Consider the following 13,921-nt stretch of genomic DNA (forward strand, 5'->3'; position numbering starts at 1 on the left):
TTGCTTGATTACTGTGGATGGATCACTAGACTAAGCTCTTGGGAAAATACAGTAGCATTAATATCCATGATCCCTGCCCTCACGAAGCTTATGGCAGCCAGCTTCTTCCTGCTCTGAATATTTCTGTGTGGATTTTAGGCTCCCATCTAGACTGTAAAATGCTCGTGGGGAAGGATTGCATCTACTGACTCTGTTGTACTCTCTTAAGCACTTAGTGCATGCTCTGTGAGCAGGGAGCATTCTATAAATACCATTGATTGATTTATTGTTTGGTTGATTGATTCTGTTCACATTAATCCTGCAGGTAGCAACCTTAATTTGATTAAAAACAATGAAGGATGGGAGAATTATTATAGATGGGGAAATCAAGCCAACAAAATTTCTCACTGGAACCCTCCAGACAAGTAGATTGAGGAACTTGGGAATTAGTAGAGACAAGTGATATAACAGCAAGGAAACACACCCATCGTAAGGACCGTCTCTATCTGTGACCAACTTGTACTTCCCAAGAGCTTAGTACAGTGCTCTGCACAAAGTAAGTGCTCAATAAATATGATTGAATGAAAGATCCAATAAGAATAGCAGTGACCTAAGATTTTAACAGACTAATATGCTGGTTTTTATTCTTAATGATTGTTCAACATCAACAGTAAGGTAGGTAACAGGGGTCGAATTTGCATAAGAGGCATTTAGTGGATTATGATTGTTCCTGTGTGTCCTACCAAATTCATTAATTCAGAGATGCAGCGTGGCTTTGGGGAGAAAGCCCAGGCTTGGGAGTCAGAAGACGTGGGTTCTAGTCTCTGCTCTGCCACTTGTCTGCTGTATGACTTTGGGCAAGCCACTGGATGTCTCTGTGCCTCAGTTACCTCTTCTGGAAAATGGGGATTAAAACTGTAAACCCCACGTGGGACAACCTGATTACCTTGTATCTACCCCAGTGCTTGGCACATTCATTCAAGCGCATTTATTGAGCGTTTACTGTGTGCAGAGCACTGTATTAAGCGCTTGGGAAGTACAAGTTGGCAACATATAGAGATGGTCCCTACCGAACAGTGGGCTCACAGTCTAGTAAGCACTTAACAAATACCATTATTATTATTATTACTCATTCAGTCATATTTATTGAGCACTTACTGTGTGCAGAGCACTGTACTAAGCTCTTGGGAAGTGCAAGCTGGCAACATATAGAGACGGTCCCTACCCAACAATGGGCTCACAGTTTAGAAGGGGGAGAGAGACAACAAAACAAAACAAGTAGACAGGTGTCAATAACATCAGAATAAATAGACTTATAGCTATATACACATCATTAAGAAAATAAATAGAATAGTAAATATGTACAAGTCATATAAATAGAGTAATAAATCTGTACAAACATATATAATGGTGCTGTGGGGATGGGGAGGAGGAGAGGAAAAAGGGGGCTCAGTCTGGGAAGGCATCTTGGAGGAGGTGAGCACTCAGTAGGGCTTTGAGCTCTCAGTAGGGCTTTGATTCAGATCCAGATCCATAATCAGATACTCCATGCCCCCTGTCTTTCCCAAGGGGGTCAGCTCTGGGGAATAATAATAAAAATGATAATACTAATAATAATAATAATAATAATAATAATGGTATTTGTTAAGCACTTACTATGTGAAGAAGAAGAAGTGGCTCAGTGGAAAGAGCTCGGGCTTTGGAGTCAGAGGTCATGTGTTCAAATCCCGGCTCTGCCACTTGTCAGCTGTGCGACTTTGGGCAAGTCACTTAACTTCTCAGGGCCTCAGTTCCCTCATCTGTAAAATGGGGATGAAGACTGTGAGTCCCACGTGGGACAACCTGATTATCTTGTATCTACCCCAGTGCTTAGAACAGTGCCTTGCACATAGTAAGCGCTTAACAAATACCAACATTCTTATTATTATTATTATGTGCAAAACACTATTCTAAGTGCTGGGGAGGTTACAAGGTGATCAGGTTGTCCCACGGGGGGCTCACAGTTTTAATCCCCATTTTTACAGGTGAGGTAACTGAGGCACAGAGAAGTGAAGTGACTTGCCCAAAGTCACACAGCTGACAAGTGGCAGAGCCGGGATTTGAACCCACGACCTCTGACTCCAAAGCCCGGGCTCTTTCCACTGAGCCACGCTGCTTCTCTACACAATAATGATTGTGGTATCTGCTAAGTGCTTACTCTGTGCTAGATACTATACTAAGTGTTGCAATAGACATAAGCAAATTGAATACAGTCTCTTTCCCACATTTATTCATTCATTCAATCACATTTATTGAGCCCTTACTGCACGCAGAGCACTGTACTAAGTGCTTGGGAGAGTACAATACAACAATAAACAGACATAAAGCTCACATGGACGGGCTCACAGTCTTAATCCCCACTACAGAGAGAAGTTAAATGACTTGTCTAAGGTCACGCAGCAGGTAAGTGTCAGAGCGGGGATTAGAACCCACATCCTTTGGACTTCCAGGCTCTTGCTCTTTCCATAGGCTGGATATCTGCTCCGGTAACCATTCCCGCAATCCACACACTACCCTGAATGGATTCCTTCTCCCCTGTCCCTGCCACAGGGGTCAGGCCCAGAGGAAAATCCCACTCCCCCTTCTTCAGGGCTACTTCTGGCCACAAGATCGGGTGACTTTATCACTTAAATCATAATGACAATGGGTATGAAGGAAGCCAATGTAAGCTGCTCGTTTATTTCTGTCTCATCTCATCCTGAAGTATTTTGCCTGATTAACATGTAATAGCACAAATTGTACCCATCCATCAGGGAACCCTACAATACAATGGATACTGAAGTTTGTTCCATTCCAGTTCCTCAGTACTCTACAGGTATGGCAGAGAAAATATCCATTCCATTCTAATCCAATGCCATTTCATTAAAACATCCATTTTGACAATCGTTCAGAAGGCTGGCATTTTATCAGTAATAGTTATTCAGCTCAAAGGTGAGCCTTTAAATGGCTGGAAAGCGTTAAGAGAAAGAAAAATCCACTTTGCGTCATTTGATGAAGCCTCAGGGAAGTTTCCTTGTGGAATGAGAGTACATCTTGGAATTGTGTCTCCCAAACGTTCTGTGTTCCCATTTTACGAAGTCCTATAAAAATAAAATGGGTGTTGTGACTGCGGTGAGAGTTTTATGCTGCATTTCAAAAACTGTTAGAGCTGTCCTTCCATTTAGAGATGATGGTGCCTATACTGAGGGTGTATCATTGAGTGGTCTTTGCACATTTTGCCTGTGAAAATACTAAAATGAGCGGTACAAACACCAACAGTTAACAGGTGACTGGTGTGTCCTGCTGCTGGTAGAATGAACCCCTAAATTGGTTTTGTCACAGTCAGGACAGGACCGTGTCTGACCCGATTAACTTGTATCTCCCCCAGTGATGAGAACAGGCTTGACAAATAGGTGCTGAATAACTCTAACAACAACAAAATCATCAACAACAATGATAATAATAGATGATGATGATAATTTAACAATAACATAATAGTGGTGATAGTTTGCCCTGAGTCATCCCCACTCTCTTGCCCAGTTCCCTTTTGTGCAGGAGCAAGCATTTTGAAAAAGAGCGGGCAGGGATAGTGCATGCTATCTGTAGGTCTGGAGCAGAAGATATTAACAATAATAATAATTTTGGTATTTGTTAAGCACTTACTATGTGCAAAGCACTGTCCTAAGCACTGGGGAGGATACAAGGTGATCAGGTTGTCCCATGTGGGGCTCACGATCTTAATCCCCACTTCAGATGAGGTAACTGAAGCACAGAGAAGTTAAGTGACTTGCCCAAGGTCACACAGCTGACAAACGGCGGAGCCAGAATTTGAACCCATGACCTCTGACTTCCAAGCCCGTGCTGTATCCACTGAGCCACGCTGCTTCTCTAGATCTCAGAGGGGAAGCAAATCCCTGGCCTGAGCAGCATTCATTCATTTATTCATTCATTCATTCAATCGTATTTATTGAGCACTTACTGTGTGCAGAGCACTGTACTAAGCACTTGGGAAGTCCAATTCGGCAACAAGTAGAGACAATCCCTACCCAACAATGGGCTCACAGTTTAGAAGGGAGTGTCCTGGGAGACACTAGAGAAGCAGTGTGGTCTTAGGAAAAGTGAAGTGACTTGCCCAAGGTCACAAAGCAGACTAGTGACAGAGCCGGGATTAGAACCCAAGTCCTTCTGACTCTTAGGCCCGTGCTCTCTCTTGTAGGCAACTCTGCTTTTCACCCCGGGTTCCAATCCTGGCTCTGCCTCTTGTCAGTTGTGTGACCTTGGGCAAAACACTTAACCTCTCTGTGCCTCAGTTCCCCCATCTATAAAATGGGGCTTAAGATCGGGAGCCCCATGTGGGAAATGGACTATATCCAGCCGATTATATTGTATCTACTCCAGCACTTAGTACAATTCCTGGTACATAGTAAGCACTTAAATACCATTTAAAAAAAAATTGGCTTTGCGATCTTCTGAATTTAATTGCTCAGTTGGGCCGATAGAAATTTAATTCTTCATTATTTATGGTTCACACCATTACAACTTCAATTGGCTTTCTCCTTTTAAACCCTCGTTTTTCCTGCAGCTGTTTTACTACCAAAGGGATTTCAGGTAGAAACAATCAAGATTTCCTGACGGTAAAGATGACTCAATTCTTGTCAGTTTACCAAGAGAGGTAATGGGATTCCCCTCCAAGGATAACACACTGATTTGGATCATTTTTGTTGGAGGCAGGAGGCTGAATCTGAAGACTTCTTTATCCTTTCTAAATGTTGTGATTCTCAGATTATTTAGGAAGGTATAGAATGTAAATCACTGCCGGCAGAGAACCCATTGTGTGTGGCATACAGTAGATGATTGATAAATACCATTATTACTTTTATCGCCTATTTACTTGTTTTAATGTCTGTCTTCCCCCTTCTAGACTTTAAGCCCGGTGTGTGCAGGGATTGTCTCTCTTTATTGCTGAATTGTGCTTTCCAAGCACTTAGTACAGTGCTCTGCATTCAGTTAGCACTCAATAAATATGATTGAATGAAAAATGAATGAATTCACCATATTCACCAGAAATTAACTCATCTGTAAAATGGGGATGAAGACTGTGAGCCCCACATGGGACAGGGAGTGTATCCAACCTGATAAGCTTGTATTCATTCATTCATTCATTCATTCAACCGTATTTATTGAGCACTTTCTGTGTGCAGAGCACTGTACTAAGCGCTTGGGTACAAGATGGCAACATATAGAGATGGTCCCTACCCAACAACGGTCTCACGGTCTTGTATTCGTTCATTCATTCAATCGTATTTATTGAGGGCTTACTGTGTGCAGAGCACTGTACTAAGTGCTTGGGAAGTACAAGTTGGCAACATATAGAGTCGGTCCCTATTGTATCTGCCCGAGTACTTAGTACAGTGCCTGGCATATAGTAAATGTTTAACAGACATCGTAAGAAAATGTTTTTATCATGCCCCCCCTCATGCCTAAGCTCTCTGCCTATCTCTTCACATCCGACAGACCACTGCTCTTCCTAAATTCAAGGGGTTTCTTAAATCACACCTCCCAGAGGCCTTCCCTGATGAATCTCTCATTTCCCCTACCTCAGTTCTCCTCTACTGCCATTTTGGCATTTCTGCCTCACCTAAGCATAGAAATGTATTTCACTGTCTGTCTTCTCTGCTAGATTTTAAGCTCCTTGAGGCCAATTGATTATACCTGTATTGCACTGCACTGTACAGTACTGCACTGTACCATTCCAAGCGCTTAATCCAGTGCTCTTAATAAAGGAGGAACTCTCAAGAATTGCTGCTGAGTGATTCCACTTGAGACCAAGACAGGGAAGGGAACAAAGGCCCCCAAACTGTGGGGAAAGATGAATTGATGACAAGTGGGAAAAGGAAGGATCCATCAGAAGGGAAACATCCTGTGGCCCGCCAACTCTCCATTCATTCATTCCTTCAGTCGTATTTATTGAGCGCTTACTGTGTGCAGAGCACTGTACTAAGCACTTGGGAAGTACAAGGTGGCAACACATAGAGACGGTCCCTACCCAACAAAGGGCTCACAGTCTAGACTACAGAAATTCTTGGGAAGATGCCCAATTGCCCAAATAAATGAATAATTGTGGAATTTGTTAAGTGTTTTCTATGTAACAATAATAATGATGGTATTTAATAAGCACTTATTATGTATCAAGCACTGTTCTAAGAGCTGAGATAGATACAAGATAATCAGATTGGACATAGTCCCTGTCCCACAAGAGGCTCACACTCTTAATCCCCATTTTACAGATGAGATAACTGAGATGGAGAGAAGTCAAGTGACTTGTCTAAGGTCTCATAGCAGACAAGTGGCAGAGCCGGGATTAGAACCCATGTCCTTCTGACTCTCGGGCCCGTGCTTGATCCACTAGGCCAAGTGGCTTCTCTATGTGCCACACACTGTACTAAATGCTGCAGGAGACGCAAGATGTTCAGGTCAGTTGTCACAGCAGGCAAGTGGTGGAGCCAGGATTAAAACCCAGGTCCTCTGCTTCTAAGTCCGGCCAGTGAACTTTCTGCTTAGGCCATGGGAGACTGGTCCCAAAGATGTAAGGCAAAAATGTATCTAATTTGGTGAAGAGATGTTTAGGTGAAACAAACTACTAATTTGTAATAATAATAATAATAATGGCATTTATTAAGCACCTACTATGTGCAAAGCACTGTTCTAAGCGCTGGGGAGGTTACAAGGTGATCAGGTTGTCTCACAGGGGGCTCACATTCTTAATCCCCATTTTACAGACGAAGTAACTGAGGCACAGAGAAGTTAAGTGACTTGCCCAAAGTCACACAGCTGACAGTTGGTGGAGTTGGGATTTGAACCCGTGACCTCTGATTCCAAAGCCCGGGCTTTTTCCATTGAGCCACGCTGCTTCTCTTGTAGATAGAAGAAGGGTTTTATGTGAATTTTTTAATGGTATATTTTAAGTGCTTACTATGTACCAAGCATTGTACTAAGCACTAGGGGAGATATAAGGTTGGATGCAGTCCATGTCCCACATGGGACTCATATTCTTAATCCCCATTTTACAGATGAGGTAACTGAGGCACAGAGAACTGAAGTGACTTACCCAAGGTCACAGAGCAGACAAGTGGCAGGGCTGGGATTAGAACCCAGGTCCTTCTGACTCCCAGGCTGAAGCTCTATCCACTAAGCTACACTGCTGCGAATGACGAGAGGTGACTCTTCTCTATTTAGGTTAATGTCAGGCTGGAGGGAATGGAATTTAAATCAAAGCCTGGGGAATTTAGGAATTCAAATCAGATACAAGGAAGAACTCACTAACTGAGGTTAATAATAATAATGGCATTTATTAAGTGCTTACTATGTGCAAAGCACTGTTCTAAGTGCTGGGGAGGTTACAAGGTGATCAGGTTGTCCCACGGGGGGCTCACAGTCTTAATGCCCATTTTACAGATGAGGTAGCTGAGGCACAGAGAAGTTAAGTGACTTGCCCAAAGTCACACAGCTGACAATTGGTGGAGCAGGGATTTGAACCCATGACATCTGGCCTCCTACTTCATTAACAAAATTAAATCCATCAGGTCCGACCTCCCCAAAGTCTCTTCCCCCCTTTCTCCAACCCCCCGGCTCTCAACACTCTCTGCTACTCTCCCATCCTTCCCAGCGGTATCCTCAGAGGAGCTCTCCTCCCTCCTCTCAAGTGCTACTCCGGCCACCTGTGCTTCTGACCCCATTCCCTCTCATCTTATGAAATCTCTCGCTCCATCCCTTCTCCCCTCCTTAACTTCCATCTTCAACCGCTCACTCTCCACTGGTTCCTTCCCCTCTGCCTTCAAACATGCCCATGTCTCTCCCATCCTAAAAAAACCCTCTCTTGACCCCACCTCACCTTCTAGTTATCGTCCCATATCCCTCCTACCATTCCTTTCCAAACTCCTTGAACGAGTTGTCTACACGCGCTGCCTAGAATTCCTCAACAACAACTCTCTCCTCGACCCCCTCCAGTCTGGCTTCCGTCCCCTTCATTCCACGGAAACTGCGCTCTCAAAGGTCACCAATGACCTCCTGCTTGCCAAATCCAACGGCTCATACTCTGTCCTAATCCTCCTCGACCTCTCAGCTGCCTTTGACACTGTGGACCACCCCCTTCTCCTCAACACGTTATCTGACCTTGGCTTCACAGACTCCGTCCTCTCCTGGTTCTCCTCTTATCTCTCTGGTCGTTCTTTCTCAGTCTCTTTTGCAGGCTCCTCCTCCCCCTCCCATCCTCTTACTGTGGGGGTTCCCCAAGGTTCAGTGCTTGGTCCCCTTCTGTTCTCAATCTACACTCACTCCCTTGGTGACCTCATTCGCTCCCACGGCTTCAACTATCATCTCTACGCTGATGACACCCAGATCTACATCTCTGCCCCTGCTCTCTCCCCCTCCCTCCAGGCTCGCATCTCCTCCTGCCTTCAGGACATCTCCATCTGGATGTCCGCCCGCCACCTAAAGCTCAACATGTCGAAGACTGAGCTCCTTGTCTTCCCTCCCAAACCTTGTCCTCTCCCTGACTTTCCCATCTCTGTTGACGGCACTACCATCCTTCCCGTCTCACAAGCCCGCAACCTTGGTGTCATCCTCGACTCTGCTCTCTCATTCACCCCTCACATCCAAGCTGTCACCAAAACCTGCCGGTCTCAGCTCCGCAACATTGCCAAGATCCGCCCTTTCCTCTCCATCCAAACTGCTACCCTGCTAATTCAAGCTCTCATCCTATCCCGTCTGGACTACTGCACTAGCCTTCTCTCTGATCTCCCATCCTCGTGTCTCTCTCCACTTCAATCCATACTTCATGCTGCTGCCCGGATTATCTTTGTCCAGAAACGCTCTGGACATATTACTCCCCTCCTCAAAAACCTCCAATGGCTACCGATCAATCTGCGCATCAGGCAGAAACTCCTCACCCTGGGCTTCAAGGCTCTCCATCACCTCGCCCCCCTCCTACCTCACCTCCCTTCTCTCCTTCTACTGCCCAGCCCGCACCCTCCGCTCCTCCACCACTAATCTCCTCACTGTACCTCGCTCTTGCCTGTCCCGCCGTCGACCCCCGGCCCACGTCATCCCCCGGGCCTGGAATGCCCTCCCTCTGCCCATCCGCCAAGCTAGCTCTCTTCCTCCCTTCAAGGCCCTGCTGAGAGCTCACCTCCTCCAGGAGGCCTTCCCAGACTGAGCCCCTTCTTTCCTCTCCCCTTCGTCCCCCTCTCCATCCCCCCATCTTACCTCCTTCCCTTCCCCACAGCACCTGTATATATGTATATATGGTTGTACATATTTATTACTCTATTTATTTATTTATTTATTTATTTTACTTGTACATTTCTATCCTACTTATTTTATTTTGTTGGTATGTTTGGTTCTGTTCTCTGTCTCCCCCTTTTAGACTGTGAGCCCACTGTTGGGTAGGGACTGTCTCTATGTGATGCCAATTTGTACTTCCCAAGCGCTTAGTACAGTGCTCTGCACATAGTAAGCGCTCAATAAATACGATTGATTGATTGATTGATTGATCTGACTCCAAAGCCCGGGTTCTTTCCACTGAGCCACGCTGCTTCAAGGTTAAGATATGAAATGCATATGTGAGGAGTAGTCTCCTCTTGGGAAAATGTTAAAGAAAAGTTTAGGCAATGATATTTCCTAAACACAGTGTTCTGGTTATTTTGTGGGGACGGAATGCATCAGAAAGCTGGGTGACCCAGCAGAAAGACCCCGGGCCTGGGAGTCAGAGGACCTGGTTTCTAATTCTGGCTCGGCCATGTGCCTGCTGTGTGTCCTTGGGCAAGACGCTAGACCTTCCTGTGCCTCAGTTTCCTCATCTGTAAAATGAGGAGTCAACACCTTATCTTAGACTGTGAGTCCCATGTGAGATGGGAACACTGTCTGATCTGATCCTCATCCTATCCTATTCCAACTGGATTACTGCATCAGGCTCCTCTCCTACCTCCCATCCTCCTGTTTCTCCTCACTTCAATCTATACTTCATGCTGCTGCCTGGATCATCTCTGTGTAGAAATGCTCTGGGCATGTTACTCCCCTCCTCAAAAATCTCCAGTGGCTACCAATCAACCTATGCATTAAGCAAAAACTCCTCACTCTCTGCTTCAGGGCTGTCCATCACCTTGCCCCCTCTTACCGCACCTCCCTTCTGTCCTTCTCCAGCCCAGCCCGCACCCTCCGCTCCTCCGCTGCTAATCTCCTCACCGTACCTCGTTCTCGCCTGTCCCGCCATCGCCCCCCGGCCCATGTCATCCCCCTGGCCTGGAATGCCCTCCCTCCGCACATCAGCCAAGCTCACTCTCTTCCTCCCTTCAAAGCCCTACTGAGAGCTCACCTCCTCCAGGAGGCCTTCCCACACTGAGCCCCCTCCTTCCTCTCCCCCCATCCTCCTGCCTTACCTCCTCCCCTCCCCACAGCACCTGTATATATGTATATATGTTTGTACATATTTATTACTCTATTTATTTTACTTGTACATATTTATTCTATTTATTTTATTTTGTTAATATGTTTTGTTTTGTTGTCTGTCTCCCCCTTCTAGACTGTGAGCCCACTGTTGGGTAGGGACCATCTCTATATGTTGCCAACTTGTACTTCCCAAGCACTTAGTACAGTGCTCTGCACACAGTAAGCGCTCAATAAATACGATTGAATGAATGAATGAATCTGATTATCTTGTAGCTGTCCTAGTGCATAGAAAGATGCTTGGCGCATACCAAGCTTTTAACAACAACCACTGTTGCTAGAAAATATCTTCACCTAGGTGTCTTTTTTTCCAGGCAGTTGATGTTCTGTTGCAGCATGGAGCTTATGTTAACGTTCAAGATGCCGTCTTTTTCACCCCTCTGCATATTGCAGCCTTCTCTGGCCATGAACAGGTGAGTCAGGGAGCAGGCTCTCAAAGGCGGGGAGCCCAGACACATTCAGTGATCAAAGAAAGAAAGAATTAAGGAAGCAAAGATTGGAGGGTTGGTAGTGTGCTCAACAAGTCTGTCTGTCTCCCCCTTCTAGACTGTGAGCCCGCTGTTGGGTAGGGACTGTCTCTATATGTTGCCAACTTGTACTTCCCAAGCGCTTAGGACAGTGCTCTGCACACAGTAAGCACTCAATAAATACAATTGAATGAATGAATGAATGAATGAATGAACAAATCAGCCCTTCATTCGCATATCCAATGCCACTGCTGCCAATTCAGAGAAGCAGCGTGGCCCAATGGGAAGAGCGTGGACCAAGGTTCAGTTCTGGGTCTCCTTTTATTCTCCATTTACACCCACTCCCTTGGAGAACTCGTTCACCCCTATGACTTCAACTACCACCTTTAAGTGGGTTACACCCAAATCTACATCTCCATCCTGATCTCACTCCCTCTCTGCAGTCTCACATTTCCTCCTGCGTTCAAGACATCTCTACTTGGATGTCCTCCCAACACCTCAAACTTAACATGTCCAAAACAGAACTCCTTATGTTCCTTCCCTGTCCTCTCCATCACTTTTCCATCACTGTAGAAGGTACCAATAAAATTCCTGTCTCTCAAGCCCATAACCTTGGCATTATTCTTGACTCCTCTCTCTCATTTGACACACATATTCAAAATATCACTAAATCCTGTTGGTTCGACCTTCACAACATCGCTAGAATACACCCTTTCCTCTCCATCCAAATGGATACCACATTAATACAATCACTTATCCTATCCCATCTTGATTACTGTATCCGCCTCCTTGCTGACCTCCCAGCTTCCTGTCACTCCTCATTCCAGTGCATACTTCATTCACTCTGCCGCCTGGATCACTTTTCTACAAAACATTCAGGGCATATTTCCCCACTCCTCAAAAGACTCCTGTGGTTGCCAATCCACCTCTGCATCAAACAAAAACTCCTCACCATTGGCTTTAAAGCAGTCAATCACCTCGCCCCATCCTACTTCACTTCACTACTCTCCTACTACAACCCAGCCCACACATTTTGCTGCTCTGATGCTAGCCTTCTTGCTGTGCCTCTATCTCATCTATCTTGCTGCCAACCCCTCGCCCACATCTTGCCTCTGGCCTGAATGCCCTTCCTCCTCAAATCCTACAGACTGTTATTCATCTCCCCCTCCCTTGAAAGCCTTATTGAAGGCATATTTCCTCTAAGGGGCCTTCCTTGACTAAGCCCCCCTTTCCTTTTCTTCAACTCCCTTCTTTATAGCCCTGACTTGCTCTCTTTATTCTCGCCCCCTCCCAGGCCCACAACACTTATATACATATCTGTAATTTATTTGTTTATATTTATGTCTTTCTCCTCTGTAGGCTGTAAGCTCATTGTGGGAAGGGAATATGTCTGTTTCTTGTTATACTGTACCCTCCCAAGTGCTCAGTACAGTACTCTGCATGCAGTAAGTGTTCAATAAATATGATCGGTCGACTGAGTGAATGAATGAATGAGTTCAGAGACGTGGGTTCAGAGACATTTGCTGTGTGTGACTTTGAGCAAGTCACTCAAATTGTCTGTTTCTCTGTTTCCTCATATTTAGAATGGGGATTGAATATCTGTCTTCCCATGCCTCTAGACTTTGCATCCCATATCATTATTATTATTATTGTATTTGTTAAGCGCTTTACTGTGTGCCAAGCACTGCCCTAAGCATCAGACAGGGACAGCACTTGTTATTTGAACTTCCCAAGCGCTTAGGACAGTGCTCTGCACACAGTAAGCACTCAATAAATACAATTGAATGAATGAATGAATGAACAAATCAGCCCTTCATTCGCATATCCAATGCCACTGCTGCCAATTCAGAGAACTTATTTGAACTTCCCAAAGTCCATGAACAAGAATCCTTCATGATATTTACTGGTTCCTTACCCTCCAGTTATAACCCGTAAAATGATTCTAATAGAGTATGGCCAACTTGGATTTTGCATTAGAGGAGAAATGGTCAGCTCAGTCTTTTGTAATATTTCCTTCTTTCTGCTCATTCCAATTGGGTAAAACTATAACCACAACCCAAAGCACAGACACTAATCCTGTCAGCAAATAAAATTATAATAGTGCTTTGGAGAACTCTGTAGTGGTATCTGTTGGACGCTGAGCTCTTTAAGATGTTTCAGAGTATAATTATTAGCGTAGGACTGATTTAGCCACACAACATTTATTGCTAGCTGGTCTGTCAAGATTACTGGTAAAGGGGACCAAAATGAATTCATGTTGTCTCTAGACATTCCCAACTGAAACATAGAAAGAAATTTAATTTTAAAGTATGGAAAGAGAAAGATAAGAAAGCAAAACTAAATCGAAATTACAACACCCCTTGCTCCAATTTGCAAGCTTCTATAAACACACAAACACATCTTTATGAAGTTCTTTAGATAGCATTCTAAGAGGCTATGCTCCTGAATGGGAAATGACAGGATCTTCTAAAAGTTAAAAAATTAATTAATCAATGAATGATATTTTTTGAGTACTTACTGTGTGCAGAGCACCGTTTTAAGTTTTTGGGAAAGTGCAATACAGTAGAGTTGTTAAGACGTGATCCCTGCTCACAGACAGCTTTCAGTCTACAGGAAGAGGCAGACATTACAATAGATTACAGATAGGGGAAAGAATCTATCTGTATAAGTCTAGCTGTGCAGTTCCTCAGCTTTTTTTTAATGGCATTTATTAAGCGCTTACTATGTGCAAAGCACTGTTCTAAGAGCTGGGGCGGTTACAAGGTGAGCAGGTTGTCCCACGTGGGGCTCACAGTCTTAATCCCCATTTTGCAGATGAGGTAACTGAGGCCCAGAGAAGTGAAGTGACTTGCCCAATGTCACACAGCTGACAATTGGCAGAGCCGGGATTTGAACCCCTGACCTCTGACTCCAAAGCCTGGGCTCTTTCCTCTGAGCCATGCTGCTTCTCCTAA

The 13,921-nt window shown here is 44.8% G+C and overlaps 1 protein-coding gene across 1 annotated transcript in view; it reads left to right on the forward strand.

Moving 5' to 3' along the window:
* Positions 1 to 13,921, forward strand: part of LOC119926741 (serine/threonine-protein kinase TNNI3K) — a 413,409-nt gene that overhangs the window by 107,990 nt on the left and 291,498 nt on the right. The window contains exon 6 of the mRNA XM_038745086.1: positions 10,815 to 10,913. Within this exon, the coding sequence (XP_038601014.1) occupies positions 10,815 to 10,913 (99 nt within the window). The remainder of the gene's footprint in view (positions 1 to 10,814; positions 10,914 to 13,921) is intronic.

Source organism: Tachyglossus aculeatus, chromosome 4 (assembly GCF_015852505.1).
Source record: "Tachyglossus aculeatus isolate mTacAcu1 chromosome 4, mTacAcu1.pri, whole genome shotgun sequence".
Taxonomy (NCBI): domain Eukaryota; kingdom Metazoa; phylum Chordata; class Mammalia; order Monotremata; family Tachyglossidae; genus Tachyglossus; species Tachyglossus aculeatus.